At 39.1% G+C, this 18847-nt stretch overlaps 1 protein-coding gene across 10 annotated transcripts in view; it reads left to right on the top strand.

Annotated features, from left to right (window-relative positions):
* Nucleotides 1-18847, top strand: part of dlgap2a (discs, large (Drosophila) homolog-associated protein 2a) — a 195818-nt gene that overhangs the window by 136166 nt on the left and 40805 nt on the right. For all 10 annotated transcript variants that reach the window (XM_055006171.1, XM_035948891.2, XM_035948892.2 and 7 more), the window contains one exon: nucleotides 10110-10324. In XM_055006171.1, the coding sequence (XP_054862146.1) occupies nucleotides 10110-10324 (215 nt within the window). The remainder of the gene's footprint in view (nucleotides 1-10109; nucleotides 10325-18847) is intronic.

Here is an 18847-nt window from a genome sequence, read left to right as displayed (position 1 = left end):
TTTGGTAGTGTGCTCTTGATCCTTGTCATGCTGTATTATTCCTCTTCTGCCAAGTTTCTGCGGACTGGGAGTCATCATGTAGTATTTTTGTGTATCCACAAGAATGTTATCTCCTTTTGTACTGATACAGCCCCATATCATCACTCTCCTACTTCTGTGCTTCACTGTTTGGATTATGGATTCACCGTGTCAGGTTCATGCCAAACCTGCTGGATTCCATCGGAACGCAACAGATATTCAGTAGGCTTCTTTTTATGATCTGTAGTGAAGTTGTATCTTGCAGTTTTTCCCAATAAGCAAACAAAGTTTTCTTGTTTTTTTTTTTAACCTGGATGCTGTCAGTAGAAGCTCATGTTACGCAATGTCTTTCATAGTGTGTAAGCTATTAAGGAAACTCCAAATTTCCACTGATTACCACTGTACCAAGTCTGAAGCAACTGCCTGTCTGATTTTCCGAGCTAGACTGTGCAAGTACCACACTGTCATGGCGTCATTTTAGAAGGACAGCCTTTTCAGCTGTGATTAATGGTACTAAGGCTTAGCTTGTACATCCTGCTTACTGCTGCTACTGTGTTTCCACTGATTTTTAGTTGATCACCGATATTTCTGTATCCTTTTCCATCTTTGTGAAATCTCAAAATCAGATTTTTAAATTTCGTTGGCAGTTCTGTTCCATGTGGAGCCATGATGTAGAAACAGAAAATACTGGTTCATGGGCCATTTTTTACCTGTGCTGATGCAATAAAACTAACTTAAAATCATAGATGGACTCAATTTAGTTTCAATAATTACAGGTTTTCTAACTTGTATGTCAGTGATCCCAGGTGTGTTTACTTTTGTTGCACTTTTTTTTGTAGTCCTTCTATAGTGTTTGATAGCTCTTAAGAAGCAGTACTCTACTGTTGAAGCTAGAAATAGTGTAACTACTGAGAGGTGTTACATTTTTTTTTTATTTGCCATTTGCATGTATACTGTGGGTGTGTGGGCCACCCTTCCTCTGTCACATGCCTGATCTACAGTACCTGTAATCATGCATCCTCCAGCTTTCTTGCACCCAGTGCATAACTTAAGACAACAGTAACTTTGTCCTACTGACAACACTCAGCCCAGATTAAGACAGCTGCTCTAGCAAACTCAAGCCTGTTCTCTCCCTGCATACAGTAGTGTGGTACAATGAGAGGATTAGTCTTTTGATAGTTTTGCTGATAGGGCATTGCGAAGGGATTTAATAGGCCAATTAATTGCCATGTTGGCTTGCCAAAGGTGGCGCTTGAGAGGCAGAAAGTCTGCTGATTAAAATACAGAAGGAAAGTGCAGAGCAGCAGAAACACAAGTGGCACTGTGACGGAAGACTACAGGAACACACACCTACACACACAGGGGTTCCCTAACATTTCATTAAAGAGTTCCCAGATAGCAATCAGGCCATGAACCACTTTTTAGTCAGATATTTTCCCAGGAACCTGAGGATCAGACAGCAGTTTGTCGCTAAATGTTACTCATCTCCGTTGCCTGAAGCAACGATGTGACTTTGTGGTTACCACCATGTCAGCAAGCATCTCCCTGTATTTGTGTTTTATTATCTTAAACCTCAAGTTTGCTTTGATTCTACAAGGAGGTTGCAGGGCAATAACAGTTTAATAGTCAGTTGTAATTCTCGAAGGGTTTAATAGCTACATTTGCTGCTTTGGTTGCATTTTCTTGCCAAGAATTCTTCTGTCTGATAGTGTCTTTTTACATAGCAGTTCACACCATTTGGAGCAAACACAGCCCAGGGCTTAGGTTTGGACTTGTAGCATCTGATAGTCTGAGTTTGGAGAATGTGAAGGTGTTAAATAGTCCTCCAGACATTCATTGTATTGGACCTGATTTGTCATGTCTTCGATTTGAAGTGTTTGTCTCTCTCGCTCTTTTCCATCTGTTATGTTTGCATGAACAGTCCTTATCAGTCTCCTGTGGCCAGACATTTTATTGAAAAATGATTTATTAATACATAAACCCATTGCATGGTATAATTTCATCAACATGTAGCATACTAATAAAAGCTGGTGAGCAAAGTAAAACTCTAGAAAGCAAAGAAGCTAAATATGTTTTTGTCAGGACCTAGTGAAGACCACTACAGGGGTAAATGAAGGGTCAGTATTGGAAAAAGCCACAAACAACGGGGTTTTAGTCACAAACAATGTTGCATATCTGCTGGATGTGAAAGTAGGTAATTGTTTGCTGGCACATTAGCCTTAATAGCCAGTAATATGGCGTAGGCTGTGTATGTATGTGGGAGTTATGCAGAGGAGAATCCAGGGCCAATTAGTCGATTAGTCTCCCATTTATTCAACACATCTTGAGTGTAGCAGCTCATGTGGACTGTGACAAGCAGAATCAGGAATAGTGATGGGGAGCAAGCTCATGCCAAAGATTTTCTTAAAGTCCCTCTCAATTAAATACCTAAAAACTCATCTGTGTGTTGTACCAGTGTTACATATTTAGACATGTTTTTTTCATGAAAATGGTCTCTTTCTGTCTTAAAATGGTCACGTTGATTCCTTTAGAATATGTAAATGTATGAAGTCCTCTCTCTTCACTCACACCTCCTTGTTTGCTGCAACTTGAACACAGTAGTTCACCTACAACAGTGCTCTAACTGTGAAACTACTGTACGCAACATGATGTGAACCTGCAAAATTGGAATAATTTAGCCATGCGTGTTTTAAAAGGACACTGATTCTAAAGAAAAACACTGATACAGAAAGTCCAAACCTGATTTGTTCGTTAGGTTTGTTAGTCCTAATTTGTCAGTCATTGAAAAGATTCAAGATTCAAGAGGTTTATTGTCATGTGTGTAAGAAGCTACACAGTGACACTGTACAATGCAGTTCTTACTTTGCCGATCCTCCTTAACCAAATGTACAAAATGTCTAAAAGAACTGAAGCAATTCTAAATAAATAAGTGCTCTGTGCATTTGTAAACTTTCATTTTAATAAAGTGTCAAAAACATTGAAGTCATTTCTACAATGGCTTCAACTTTAGCAAGGAAACCAATGGCCAGATCCTCCTGAATTCATTCTGACCTTGTGGAGTTTTTGTCCTTGTCACAAAATCTGTTTTGGTCACTTATTTATGGGTTAAATCCAGACAATAGATATAGATTTTCCAGTAAAAGGAGTACTTCAAATCTCTACAAAATCCTTATGTAAAATCAATTATTGCCCTTCCAAAAAGAATACATTTTCGATGAGCAGGTGCTACTACATGATCCAAAGCTTGCAACAATGGTGAGGCTGCTCACACAGTTGTATTGCAACAATTAAAACATCATATTTGCAGGGCAGAAGAAAAAGTATTTGTAATATGTGGATGGGTGAAAATATGATAGTGAAAGTGAGTTTTGAAACAGGAGGGCAGGTATAGACGAGAGAAGAGTCATCACAACAAGAGGAAATCTTATCCCCTTCTTATGTCTGCCATCAAAACCCAACAATAGTGTTTTAAATTTATCAAAAGGAAAGCATGTCCTTTTGGTACTGCTCTTTTTCTGTCAAGGATTCTTCACCTTTTTTGCTCTGAAAGGGTTTGTTTCCTCTTGGCCTCTTGAGACAGCTCTTCACAACACTACTACGGTGAAGGGTTCGATGAGTTTTGACTGAATTTATTTCTCTTGTCCTGTCCTTCAAGGATTTTATCAAAACGGCGGACACTTGACACGGTTTTATGTAAAATCAAGTTAACACCACAACGCTTTGGTCAACTCTGAGATATTTCAATTACTACTGGATGAATTGGCATGAAATTTGTAGAGACAGTTACAGTTCCCAGAGCATAGATCCTTCTAATTTCGGATTCCCCTTGTGCCCCAGTAAGTTTTTAGGTCTCCAGTGAAATGTCTCAACAGGATGGCTGCTGCAAACTTTTGTAAAGTTGTTCATTTTGCAGAGATGATTAACCCTCCATGCTTTGATGACCTCTTGACTTTACCTCCCACCAGCTTCTGCTCAACTTTGTGCAATGATAGCATACTTAAATTCTGAACCAAGATGTTAAACATATCAAAACAATATATCAGAAAAATGTTTTGAACTGCATTCTTTGCCACATGTTTAGCGTTAGACTTGCATTAAGAACTGGCTCTGGCGCTGCTTCAGGTAACTGTTGAAATCAAGAGGACAGGATTAGAAAAAGATGCAGCAGCTAGTAGCACATGACTGTTTCCTTTTCCTTCTATTATTGAGGGTTTCTGTTTACACTTCCATGCTAACATCTGATAAAAATAAGGTGTCAGTAAACAAACAGCATGAGGACAAGACTTCCATAGAGACTTCTAAATGTTGCACATGTGGTAGTATATGTGTGAAAGAGGAACACGAGAGAAGAAGTCATTGGTGGGCGTATGGTTGGCGTTCAAACAGAAAAAAACAAGCGAATACGTACCTGTTCCAACACACCCGTAGTATCCGTGTAATCTTGTGGGAGGAAATGAGAGGCTGCAGGCTGGTGGTGGGTGGGATTACCAATGATTGAACCTGTAAGAGCTCTCTAATTCTCTCTCTTCCTCACTCTCCATCTTTCTGCACTGTATCCGTCCTACACATCTCTCTCTCTCTCTCTCTCTCTGTATCCATCTCTGTCTATCTCACTCTATTTCTTCTCTTAATAGCAGTGACTTATGTTTCTTAGTGGGTTTATAGATAGAGCCGCAGAGTTAATCAATGAAATGCACTGCTGCACTGCAGGAGGATTGGCTGAGGCCTGCCTAGCCCCACCACCCAGCACACACACACACACACACACACACACACACACACACACACACACACACACACACTTATACACATCACATTCCCATTGGCTTCCCACAGAGCTGCAGATCAAATCACCGAAAGCAAAGGTAGACACAAAGCTAATATGCCAATGTCTACATAATCCAGCTATGAGATACTGGTGAGCAATTTCACCGAGTTCATTTATTGGCAGGAAGTTTTGTCATAACACCAAAATACTGACTTCATTGCGATACCTGCTTAAACATATCAATATGATACCACAATGAAAACAACAGGAGAAGTAACATTATGTAAGTTCCTTATGACAGAACATGGAATTAGTTTTTTTATTGTTTAAAAAAAAAAACTAAAGAAAATAGATGAACAATTTTAATGCAGATCATTATGTTGCTAGTGATTTACAGGGGGTCTTCGACTTATGTCAGAATACCGTTCCTACGGCGCAACATAACTTGATTTTCACCATAAATTGAAACTCACATATGTACATAAAGTGGCATACAATCGGCGAATGTAAACAAAGCTGTCTTCCTCGTACAGCGTCACGTGATGACGTATTCGTCTGCTGCACTCACCAGCTAATTCCCATGTGAAATGTGTCTTAACACCACAAATGCCGTATGTCGGAATGATGGAACAAGATTTTCTTAATAAATTTATTACCACCACCACCTTTCACTCTGTCTGCAATAATTCAGCTAATGCTTTATGAACTATTATTTATTATTAACTTGTGTCGTTCATCTGCATACTTGTGAACGCTTAATTTTTAGCAGTGTGCAAGCTGTCGTAAAATTGGCGTCACCAATATGAATGCTGCATGCCCACATTAGTGGGTTAATTTAAAATATGAAGCCAAATTGAACGGCTGTCACTGCCCTTCTTTGCCTCCTCAAACAGCATTGGTGAACTAAGTTGCTCTCTAAACAAGTGGTCATGGCTGTCAGCTAGATACTTTGCCAAGCTGAATATGTTGACTCCTCTGGTCAACATAGTTAAAGCTTCTTTTACAGACGATGTACGAGAGTTTGACTATGTCACCAAAATAATGGCATATTTTACTTTTTGCATCTGTTTCACAGTTTGTGGATGGTCGCCAAGTGCACTTGTACTTTGCAGAGATGCTTCTAGTTTTGCCACCATGAAAGCGGCACTGTGCTTATGAGAGAAAGAAATGTTGCATCCACTATGCTTGCAGAGAATGGAAGCAAAACACTGCACACACTGCCCCGATGTCGCAAAACAACGCAACTCATAGAAAATATGGCTTCTATTAAAGCACAGTCATTCTTGTAGTACAGGCACTATTAAAATGAGATATAGTTTCGTTTTTAATGGCAGGGTATTTTGATATCTTTCTAATATTGGTAGAACATGCAACATTTTTGGCAACACTGAAGGACCTAATCAGGTTGGGCTCATACCAAGAGATGTGGTCAGACCCTGGTGAGCTATAAAAGTCTCATAATAGAATGTAGAAAAATCATTTTCTCGAAGACGTTTCTTATTTATTGAACAGAATCGAGTTGATTAAAGGAAATAAAAGTTCTGTTATTGTGAAACTTTGAATATGAAGCTTCGCACTGGTGCTGTGAAGTTTCACACAGCTCCCACAAAACCTCATATTCACAAAGGGCTTCACGTCATCATCATAATATGCACTGCTCAACAAAAGACGATCAGTCTCATGTTAATTGAGGAAGAACCGAGTCATCAAATCTTCGCAGAACATGCAGTCGTCTGATTTCACATCTTCTCCTGGTGGGATTTATAGGTTAAAGTGAGCAGCACATGTTCACATGCATCCGTATTTCAGCTCCACTAAGAATGCTCAGGCTCCATACGTGTACACTGCTGCCCACCTTTTTCTTTTTTTTTTTGTAAATCTTCACAGGGAGACACCCTACTATCTGCCCAGTTTATCAGCAAATCCAAATTAAACAAATCTCACCACAGCTTGTGCCTGTCCTCTGGCGTTCCGTTCATTAATTAGACGTCTAAAAATATCAAACCCCTCCAAGACTTAATTAACCCATCGACTCCGTTTGGTGGATGGTGTATGCTGCGTTTGGAGGGGAGATGAATGACTTTTATCAGTGTGTGTTTGAGCGTGCGTTCGTGTCCGTATGGCTGAGTGCACGTCTTAGATAGAAAGCATCACAGCAAGCTTATGCATCCCTAATTCTTCTGTGCATGTCCGCGTGCTTTTGTCCATTTCTTTGTGATTGACTTTTAAAGTGTAGGTGTGTGTTTTTGGGCTGTATATACATATGCCGATACTCCTTTTCATGTTGCAACACCACAGCCTTACAATGAAATCTGCTAGGAAAGCTTTAAAGACCCAGAGAAACTCATGGTAATCCCCATCAATCATGCTTTTCTCCACGCTAACTTCACAACACAGACGTAACACAAGAGTCAAAGGCTGCAGTGATTCAGCATTCTCTCTGATTACCAAAGAGTGGGCTGTGATACAGCAATAACTGATCAATTATTCAAGTTGCTTTGATTTGATTTGACTCTTGTTAGAATAGCAATTGTGGATTGACATGCTTTGATGCTGGGGAATTAGTGTCATGGGAAGTAATATTTTCCAAAACATACATGCAGCATATGAGTATCTTTAATTCCACTGATGAATTTAATGTCTCATAAACAGCTAAAAATGTTTTCTGTTTAGAATTCCAGATGCTTTTCATGCTTTTCCAAAACTGTTTGAATTTTTAAGTCTCTTGCTATAAGGGATCACTTCTGTTTGTATTTCCTTTTGACTAGCAATCCCATATCAGTTGCCAGTTTTCCAATAGTGACATTTTAATCAGAAAATGATTAGTCATGTGTCTGACGCATTAGTGACATTTGGATGTAGCCTATCTCCTCCTGACATTTGGCATAGACAGTCAACTGTCACCCAGTCCACTGTGAACCTGTAAATAGTGAGTTAGTCACTGATTTGGCAGAAGGGAACATGTATTTTGAGTAGAACCACACGTTCATCCAATATTTTAGTGGTTTTGGGGCAATTTTAAAACACTTCCTGACTACAGAGTTATTGTAAAGTCAAAGAAATATGGACAGGAGTTGGATTTAACTCAATAAAATCGAGGCAAGTATGGATTTGGACTTGTTGCGATGTGCTTGCCAGGATGTTAAAGTGACATATGGATGTAGCATCAAAGAAGTCGTCAACTTTCACATATAATTTAATGATTGCTGACAGTGCCATGCTTTATGAGTGCATGTAAAAGCATGACTAGCAAAGCTTCTGACAGGCAGCCGACTGCAACAAGGTGAATCTATAAAGCAAAATGAAGCAAGAGACGTTTGTGCTGTTGCATGTCTGCAGAGGTTGTCTGCATCTGTCTGTGTGTTGTGTTGTTATCATTGCCATGCTTTGTAAGAGAAACCGAGATCCTGACTCAGCTGCTGTCATCCCAATAATGCAGTTGTGTTGTATTGTGTGTATTGTATTGTGCGTGTGCGTGAGAGAGAGCATGTAAGAGAAGAAGAAAGTGCAGTACTGTGTGTAATGAGCTTGTGAACAATCATCATTGCTTTATTGTGTGAGTGGGTGAAGTTAGCCCAGAAGATTTTAATAAGCTACACCACCATCTGCAATACAGAAACCTATTAAGACCATATAATAGCGTTGCTATGTGTTGTGTAATGGCATGTAACAAAATGGAGTCACATTTTTTTTCCCCCCTTTGCGGTATGATCATGATTCTGAAAACAATTTTGCTCCATGTGATCTGTATTCATATTCGATGACAGCTGCATATGTTCTGCTTCAAATGAACTCCAATAACAAAAACTGCCTGTCTGGGCAAAGCTTGTCGGACTAATATCAAAGTGCATTAACCTCCGCTTAGTTACGAGCCTCCAGAGAGCTCCATGCAAGATGCTCCGTTTGTCTTCCTGTTCGCTCCACATTCAGCCTTTAAGACTGTCTTGATGCCACTTGTTTGGTGTGACTTATTCCCTCCATATGCAGTAAAGACAGGCAGGGAGTCCAAGTCAGACACCCTGTTGTCACTGTAAAATGGTGATGCTGACGTCAGAATAGTCAATTACTCGGTTTGATGAGTGGAAGAAAATTGTACACTGCCTACCTTGTTTTGATGGCAGGTTTCCACATGCGATAGCTGCAACAAGAGGAGTAAAGATAGCTCCTTTTTATCTCTAGTTTCAAGCTTTCTCCTGCCAGTAATTATGATTAACATGCCGGCCAACTTTACAGCAGCGTCTCAGTCAAGGTTTTTATCAGTTTGTAACCTGGCCAAACCGCAGAAAAGCTGAAATGTCGAGCAGCTGTGGAAGCTGTGTGAAGGCTTTAATGTGTGTTGAAGAAAATGTTGAATGGATAGAACTAACTGTGCCGGAGACAGGGGAATTCAATTCCAGTGCCTATCAAATGGCACATTGCTTCATTACTGGAAAATGTTACAACACCGTTTTTTTTTTAAATGGTTTTGATGTTTTAAAATGGCTGCATTTAGATTTATGTGGTCCTCTAAGAGTTAAGAGCAATTTGATAGTGTTTAAAATTTAATGGTTGCTCTGCTGTAGCAATACAGAGGGAGGAATAAAATGAATTTTGTAGAAGATGTAGTGTCGTGGCCTTTTACTCATGTTTTATGTGGATAGGGATCCACAGACAGCATGCAGTAATCACAGAAAAAGAAATATGTGGCACACCACAGTATCAGACATAAATTCACCCTGATATGGCTAGTCATTTTGTGGTACAGCAGAAATAAGCTGCTGCAATGTGTTTTTAATACCAAACAATGGGATTGCTTAGACATTAAAGGTTGTGAAAGCTGCTGGAATCTATATATTATATAAGAAGAGTATGAAAATATGAAAAAAGATATGAAATCTTTCATTTGTACTGACAAACCCAAGCTAATTGAGTGTTTACCTCAGCTCCACAGGCTTTTTAGCATCGTTCAGCAAAAAGTTAACAATATGGGTAGCAGCTAAAATACTCAATAGTTCCCTCAGTAGTTGGTGGAGAACAAAACAGAGCTAAAAGAAAGAATGAAGAAACACTACTCCAATGATTGCTAATGTTGCTGTGTGTACTAAATATGTAAATAAGCAGCTAATACTTATCAGGTTTTGGGTAATAGCTTTATTAAGTGATAAAGTGATAACCCCCAGTTATTGCAGATTTTAACTTGCTTTGGCTGTTTTTAGTGTGCGAATCTTATATTTCCCCAGTGTCAATAAAAGTGCACCATCACTACTACAGCATCAGATACGGTGTGTGTATCTCTATAAACCAACAAATATGCAAGATTTTGTCCCTCTCTCTAACCAACCAGGTGCCCCAGGATGAATGGGGGGGTTATCCTGGTGGAGGGAAGGATGATGAGATCCCTTGTCGCCGGATGCGGAGCAGCAGCTACGTTAAAGCCATGGGGGACGAGGAGAGCGGAGAGTCGGATTCCAGCCCCAAGGCATCGCCTCAGAAGTCGGTGCGACCAGACGCCCTAGTCAAGGCCATCATCAGACCCAGGGACCTGCTGGACTCCCAGAGGTATGACACATGCTGAACAAAGGTTTCAGTAGTTCAGGTTGTTTGGCTGTTTTTTGGTTTACTCCTTTTTTTTCTCTTGCATGTCCTTGCTTAAGTATTCACTTTGCCTCTAGTGCTTGTATAAAGCCAACAATCTCCATCTTAAAAACTCTCATGCTCATTTTAAGAAAGTAAGCAAGTGTAGAATATTTATGTGGTCATGTCATCTTTCTGTTTTGTTTTTTTGTGTGTGTGTTTGGGAATATATATAAATCAGCCCCAGTCATAATCTAACTATTGGTTTTAGCCTATTCAGTCAGACTCAATGTCTCCTGCTGGGACTCCCCTGGGATCCAACCTGGAGACGCTGAGATATTTGATGCTACAACTGGGTGGTTGTTGAAGATGAAAAGCTTCAGATTACACATATAGTGGCTTTAAGTAACGTAAATCAAACAGCACGTGTTAAAATCCTTGTCATTAATTCTGAAATACCCTTACAATAATGATGAAACGGAATTCTCTCAATGCAGACATGTTATGTGTTCATTTCATAACTGCTCCTATATGTGTTTCTATTTTGAAATTGCATCTTTAATAGTGCGCTTCCTTTCAGCTCATTACCTGTTTATGTTTTGAAAATCATCATGCCTGCTCTCTGCTCTTGCTTATTCCCTTGTGCCACGTTGCAAGTTTTCATTTCTGCTGCTTGGCCCCGCCACTACATCAGTGTCAAGCCCTTGATAGCTGAACCCTGTACTCATTAGAATTCCTTTATGGGTCTTCATATCAGCTGTAAGAAAGTGTTTGGCACATTCTTCTGGGATCTGTCCTATTAAATGATGAGGAAATAGAGGGCTTTTGTTTTGTTAACTCAGTGGCAGAAGAAAACACTCATAAGAGGATTACACAATGAGACAAGCTGAAGACAATGTCACAGGAAAAGGAACACATGCAACTACGTTATGGAAGAGATACAAGAAGAGTTATTATAGAATTCACAAATCCATTAGATTAGAAGGAAATTAGATTATAGACTACTCAGATAAAAAATAAAATAAACTATGTGCTTCTATAGTAAGGCTGGGGTGGAGAAATTCTTCAGTAAAAGCTAGGCTTTTTCCCCCGAAGGTATTTGCTTGGGTTGTGTTATCATCAACATGAATATTAAAATTATCTTGCTTTCTTAATACTGTTCAAGGCCAATTATAATAGAGCTACAGCAATGATATAGTGCAGAGATTACTCTAAAGCTGTTTTGGTCACAAGTGGATTTTCTTATCTAACCTGCCTGCCTTTACTCTCTGTTGTATGTCAGGATATTTGTTCATTTTTTCAGTAGTTTCTTCTCTGTATTTGCAACACCTTTTGTAGTACCTCACATCCTTCTACCATCTTGATTTCATTCATCTTCTACCCACTTTAGTTAGTGATCTGTCTATCATTTCCAACTGTTGTTAGATGCTCAATTTTCAATTTTAAATCTATAAATGAAATTGTTATGATCTCTCTGTACAGCCTTATGTGATTTTGGAATTGTATTGTTATAGTACTTCAGATGGGAAACTATTACATTGTGTGTGGCAGATTCATGTTTCCCAAAATAATTTTTTAAAAGGTGGCAATACAGGAAAGCAAATTCACTTTTGTTCAATTTTCAAGAGACCTGTTCCTCTTTGTTCTCAGCAGTGTGAAAACAATGATTACAGCTGACATTCACAAGTCTACTTTAATGAGACAATTTCAAAGATATCCGAGACCTGCTCTTTCATAACACTGTGGGTTTTTTTTTGTTTTGTTTTTTGTTTTTATCTGCCTTTCTTCTTCTCTATTGAGTACATCTGCAGTACCAGCCAGGGTCTGAGCTGAGTGTTGGGGTCTCTGTTAAGGGCCTGCAGTCTCAGCCTAAACAGCAGAGGTTCTGATCGTACCTTTTCCATTTTAGACAGTCAGACGTTGCCTTTCCTTTTATCAAAGGTGTAATGGCAAAAAGTGCAGTCAGGATGAAAGAGAAGTGCTGTAGAGTTGGTGTGTTTTAAGTAAGGCTTTGATTTAGGAGCAATTCACTTTGAGAATTTGTTGTGGACTTCATTCACCTGTTCCGTGCCCTCCTAAATTCAAATCAGGGCACTTCTATGCTTTTATGCAAAGGAAGTCTACTGGGACTGCTAGAAAAACCTTTCCCAGTGACAAAACTCATGTCTAGGTACCACATATCCCTAGTGAATTATCAATAAACCACTTAGAATAGATGAAATGGGTTCAAACAAACTTGTCTGACCTCAGTTCTTTTTATATTAAAAGTATTCAAATAGTTGTGTAAATATTAAATGACTTGGTGTGGAAGCTCTTTATAAAACTGCAGCTTTCATTCTGAATTCAATGGAAACAGAGTCCAAGTCATGATAAAACAGGAAATACACTATTTGGGCTCAAGAAAACAATAGTTTGTATGAATCTTTTTAATTCTCAAATAAAACTCTATTCAACAAGCAAATGAGTTAGGAGAATTAGGATTTGTTTCACAATCAAAGGTATTTTTAATGATCACTTACTTAACGATTGGTATCCTGACCTCAAAATACTTGGTTATGAAGCCAATTTATTTCAGTTACATCAACTTGAACTGAAGTTTTAAATCAGCTAATGCAGAAACTTGAGTTTAAATTGCACACAGTGGTAAGTTAATGCAATTGCCAATGCTACTATGTCATCAAAATAATGTTTGCAGCTTAAAAGGTTTATCTAAAGCAGTAAATTAGAGTGTCATCGTGCAACAATGCATTTAATGAAGTGGTGTGAATAGGTCCCTTGAATTACTTCTTACAACTCAGGACGTCCTGACACTACATTCTTGGACAACTGATATCACTTGGCAATGCTAAAGTGGCTAAAAGCTTAAAGGAACATTATTCATCAGCATTAGAAACTGAATTATTTCTCAATTAAATGAGATTAAATGTTAAGTAAATATTTAGGCTGCAGATGAGAAAAGGAGAGAAAGAGAAAGCCAGAAGACAAGATGTATAACGCGGTTATCCAACCACAGTCACAGCGATGATGGATAAATCTATAAAACTGCAATGAAAAAACAAAGGAGAAAAATGCAGGCACTGTAGGAGTATGACTTGCAGAATTGTTCTGTTTAAAAAAAAAAAAAAGCTCACAGTTAGGTTTGCTGTTGCTTCTCCTGTTGAAGCATAATGGGCGTATGTCCTGTTTCATTTCTCCTCTTGCAGTGTGTTTTACTCAGGGAGGACTGAGTAGAAAAAATCCTCACAGGGCTGCTGCGACTTTGGCATCAATCACACTGTGCGTTTGCTCAGCTTCTGCTCTGCACAATCCTAAAGGCAAATAATCTGACATAAATTGTCGGCATTATGCAAAGATGACCTTGTGTCTGACCTCAGTGTAGAGTTTGGCATGTGACAGACACTTAGCTGCAGTATGTCACAGAGACAAGATTAACATACTGACTAACAGTGATGATTCCCTACCTCTTATTGTCATATCCTAGTCTGTCACTTCTCAGGCTGCTGACCCCGTGCTCATTTCCATTCAGCAGAGGTTTTGCTTTTTTTTTGTAAATTGCTACTCTGTCATACAGCATGCCTTTTATTCCCCTCGAAGCATTCAGACCGCAGTGGGCAACACCCACAGAATCCACTAATACGCATCGCCGCTGTTAACCTGACCCGCATGAAAGCACGCATACACACAAACTGGATTAACGGGGAGCGTGGTGAGTGTTTCTGATGTCTCTCAGTAGAGGTAGAGATCCAGAAACCAGCTCTTACTGTCAAATACACCCTTTTATGCCAACATAATAAGCCAGATATTCATCCCAGTGGATATATAATGACAAATCGAATGTTATGGATTGTGATCAGCGAGGATCATAATGATATCTGTCAGAGAGGATGCAGTCGTTCGCAGCTTTTAACAGCTCTTTCAGATTATGATGTAACGAATGAGGGAGCTACAGTGAGGTATGCTGCTTTTTTCACATCTTGCAAAGCTTCCCCTCTCTATCCAGTCTGAATAGCTGTAAACAGTGAATGATTTATGAGGATGCAACAGCAGGAAGGGCTATCAGTTGCAGTTATTGTACTCCAAGGCCCCTCTAAATAATGGCTCTCTCAGTGGTTAGACCAAGAGTCTGCTGGGCTCTGCTGAAAGCAAGATATTGACCACCATGGATCAGGCTGTGTGGCCTGACTCTCAGTCCATTGACAGCAGCAGCAGCATTATTGAGTCTGCAGGAGAAGGTTTGTTGGTGCATTCATTTCAAACTCCAGGAGTGTCCCCAAGGGTGTCATTACCGAAGAGTCCTGACACTACCCCTCAACTCATTTATGAATGCTATAATGTGGTATTGTCTGAAATGTTTCTGATTGCAACAATTTAAGATTGATTTGGTGCAGCATTAGGCCGTTACAGCGGCCAGGTTGATATCAGCAGATAGTAACTAAAGGCTGACAGACCATATATTGGTATTCAGCTACAGTACAGGTATGGAAACTATATGTGCAGTAGTTCAGAAATTGTATCTTGATTACATATGTTGACCCACTTGGTACATATCTTGTTCAAAACCTTTTTAAAAAAAACAACAAAAAAAAAAAACAAAAGCTGTTCAAGAGAAATTCTGTTCTTCCTCACAGAAAGCTGCTTCAGCACAGGGCTCGCTCGAGGTCACTGTGGGTACACCTAATTCACACATTCTTATCGTTGAAATACAGAAAGTAACACTAAATATGTCAGCATGTGAATCTGCAGTGGAGTCGTCACCCTGGAAACAACAAAATGGAGCTTTGTAACGTGGTAAATGTAGTGACAGTGTGTATTGTAACCAATACCATGACCCTTTTATTTAAACCTAGCAAAGGTATCCACTGAAAACACAAGTCAAAATGAGACTTGCTGTCAGTAAAGTGATTAAACTGTGCTTATGATCTGAGATGGAACTAAAGCTCCACTCTGCTGTGTGAAAGTCTGCTGACTTATGCCTCCATCCAACCCCTCCAAGTCCAGATGTTGACTTTTGTTTGCCATTGTATCTGCAAAATCTCCCCTTCATCATCATTAAATGGGATGGTATCCCACCTACTGACCATTGTAGAAGATATTTACCTAATATGTATGGATATGATGCAAGATGATAATACCATCTGAAACAGGTGTTAAATGAAGGCCTATAAAAAAAATTAAAAAAAAACAGATATTCTTTGAAGTCATTCTGTCATTTAGTATCATTGTCTTGCCATATCACCCAACCTGTAGTGAATTTCAGCTGATGGACAGCCACTCTGATGTCCTGTAAGATACTTTGACAGAGTTGGGAATTCATTTTGCCCTTGATGATACCATTGCTGTCAAGATCCAGAGGCACCAAAAAAACATAATTATGATGCTGCCTCCACCTTGCTTCACTTTAAGATGGTGTCTTCATGTTGGGATGTAGTATTCTTCTTATGCCATCTTTGGAAACCTTCAGGCTCATGCTGATGTTGTCTTCCCTTTTCTTGTAGAGCAGCAGCTTCCTCTACAGTCTTTTCATGTGCCATCATTTGGTCTTTAACGTCATCTTAGCGTCCACTTCTAGTCAGAGTAGTCACCGTACTAAATCATCTTTCTATATGACATGTTGTCTTATATCTAAACCATTTCCAACTATTCCTGATGGCAAAGACTTGTCCATACCTATGTGGATATCTTTTCAAATGAAGCTTTCTCTTTGCATTTTGGCTTTTTATCCACAAGCAACAGTAGCTCAACCCCACACCTCCTGTTTCACTGATTGTACACCAGATTTGATAACTCCAGACTCCAATTAGCTTCTGTTAATACCATTAACCTCAGGGCTATGCCCCTAGGCTTAGCAATGCCATTAACAGACTTTTTTCAACCTACCTACATTGTGAGTGTTTCAAGGATCTACTATGTGCAAAACAGTACAATGAATTGTGCGTCCTTGATGAAACTAGATTGTGTTTGGTCGTAACTGGAAGAGCTCACTTATTTTTTCTTGCCACTCTAACAAGAAAATACAGTATATATATGTTAATGTTGCAGCAGAGGGAACTTTGGAACATGGTTTTCAGCTGAAACATGGTGAGTTTCAAATCAAAATATATAAAAGGCACATCTTGTTTGTCAACCCAAGTGGCTTGTGATTGTTTTGTTGTTTGTTTTTTAAACCATAAAAAAAAAACCTAAAAAGACAACCATAGTTGATTGGATAAACTTCCCCTGACGAACCTTGTTTCATGTATAATAATTGACGCAAATGTTTTAAATCACACATTTGGATGAAACTATCCTAGCTGAGAATTTAATTTGTACAAAATCTGCATAGATAACCCACCCTGTTCCATTTTGAAAACGTAATATTACTTCATTGTCTGCAGCGCGCCTGAATATCTCATTATTAGCTGAAAAGTGTGACCATTTGCAACTTTTTTTTGGCACCATATCTGTCACTGTTTTGAATCCACACATCAGAGGCATCAGAGATGCGAGTGCCACTTGGCATGAGAGTTCTCATCCTATTATGGTTCATTGGGCTTGTTGAGATGGAATTAGATTGGAATCAAGACAGAAATGGTGTAGGGTGGATTTCCTCTGCACTTGTAGCAATTTGATGTCCCTCTGGGGTGTTCAGATGGACCAAACACAAATTTGACAGCAGCGGCTCCCTGAAGCAAATCATGTTGAAGTGAGAACAGGCTGTCAAGCTCTCTGTCACTCTTGTGGTTGACAGGGTCTCTTCTTTGTTCATCTCACCAATAAAGAATACATCACAGTCACGGGCGCGCTGAGCTGGAACAACCTGTGCACTCGGGGTAAAGTTAGATGTCAATGATTGTTTTAATTAATAATCATTTACCTGGTTTCACCCCATAGCCGGTCGTGTCCTGTAAGCTGCAGAGCCGTCAGCTATGATAAACTGAACATGAATCACCTATTTTTGTGCCTTTGTCATACGTTGAAAGAACGTGTTGATGATGATAAACGGATGACGTGCAGATTTCACTATTACTTATTAGCATAATTAATCACTCAGTAACAATATGTCACATCTGATAACAGGTTACATCCATACACATGCACAGAAGAACATAATCTTTCTGCAACCATCTGTACAGCAGCTTCTATTTAAATGACTGTGATCAAGGCCTGATCACACAAGCCAATCAATCAGACCCACTTTTAGTCAGTTTACAAAATAACGCACATTTGTTTGCAGCCCTTCCATGATTAGCCATAATTAATGACAGTTAACACAGGCAAAGCATTCAATAGTTCCTGATTTGTTATAACGTAATAATTCATTTAAATAGCATTATGTATAAGCATTTCTCACTCAGATCTCAAGGTCAAAGCAGAATTTCAGTCCATTGATCTGTGGCCGTGTGGGACGTGTGATGCATAGTTAGGCTGCTTTTCTGTTTGCAAGGCTTTTTCTCAACACTTTCTCACCTCACTTTGAATGTGACATTGGACACTGTAGAAAAAATATATAATTTTTGTCTTCTACCGCTTAATTTCTTGTTCCAAAAGATTGCACCTTTTTTCATGTTCTTGAACAGAGTATACAAGAGCTTGAGCAGACACAGAGGATTCAGCGATTGCAAAGTGCATTAATCTCAATTTTTATCCTTTCACATACTCCTCTTGCTGTAGTATCTTGATTAAGATTCACTCTTTTTGTTTTTCTTTACCCCACTCACAAAACCCAAGAAAAAATTTCTCCAGAAAATGTTGCAATGCATCAATTTTTTAAAAAATGAAGCATTTATTGTGATTTCTGCATTTTGCATTAGCCCAATTACAATCCTTATACCCCATACTTTTGAGCTGAGTTTTTTTGTGTGTGTATCTGCTAACACTTCTTGCAAAATCCTTTTATTCATGCCTCAAATTTTGTCCTTTTTTCTTTTTATGTCCTGTTCAATCAAATCATTATTTTGAACCTTTCTCCTCAGAAATTAGGGCACAACAGCTACCGTTAAAACTGGACTTTGTTGAAGCACCGAAAGAGTATTTTCAGTGGCAGCTTCAAAGGCAGGAAGTGTGAGATTCCTATCATCCCGGGCCTTGATATTGGCAGACAATGGAAGTGCATTAGCACCAATCAGAAACATTAGAGGAAATTTGCTGTGGCATGATTTGATTAAGGGCCAACGCATCCTCAAAACAGCCTCCCCTCACTCAACTGATGATAATAGACATCTCTATGGACAGGGATGGATGAAGTAACACACACTTTAAGCCTTAGTCAGTGCACTTCTATCTGATCTTGTCAGCTAAAAGCTTCACTAACGTTCATTGCTCGGGGAGGGACAGAAGTTTTTTTTTTGTTGTTGTTTTTTTAATCCTCATTTGGCTCAATTAACCAAATCTAATTAGCCACACAGGGAAAGAGTGTGCGGTTTATGATGTAGTGTAATTATTGTGTGCAGCATTTTATCATCAAATGCTTTGTTCTATTTATTTTGGTCATCAGTGGTGGACATTGTATGCACACCTACTGTGTTACAC

Source organism: Amphiprion ocellaris, chromosome 20 (assembly GCF_022539595.1).
Source record: "Amphiprion ocellaris isolate individual 3 ecotype Okinawa chromosome 20, ASM2253959v1, whole genome shotgun sequence".
Classification (NCBI taxonomy): domain Eukaryota; kingdom Metazoa; phylum Chordata; class Actinopteri; family Pomacentridae; genus Amphiprion; species Amphiprion ocellaris.
The sequence above is the reverse complement of the archived record's forward strand: the minus strand, read 5'-3'. Positions and strand labels throughout refer to the sequence as shown.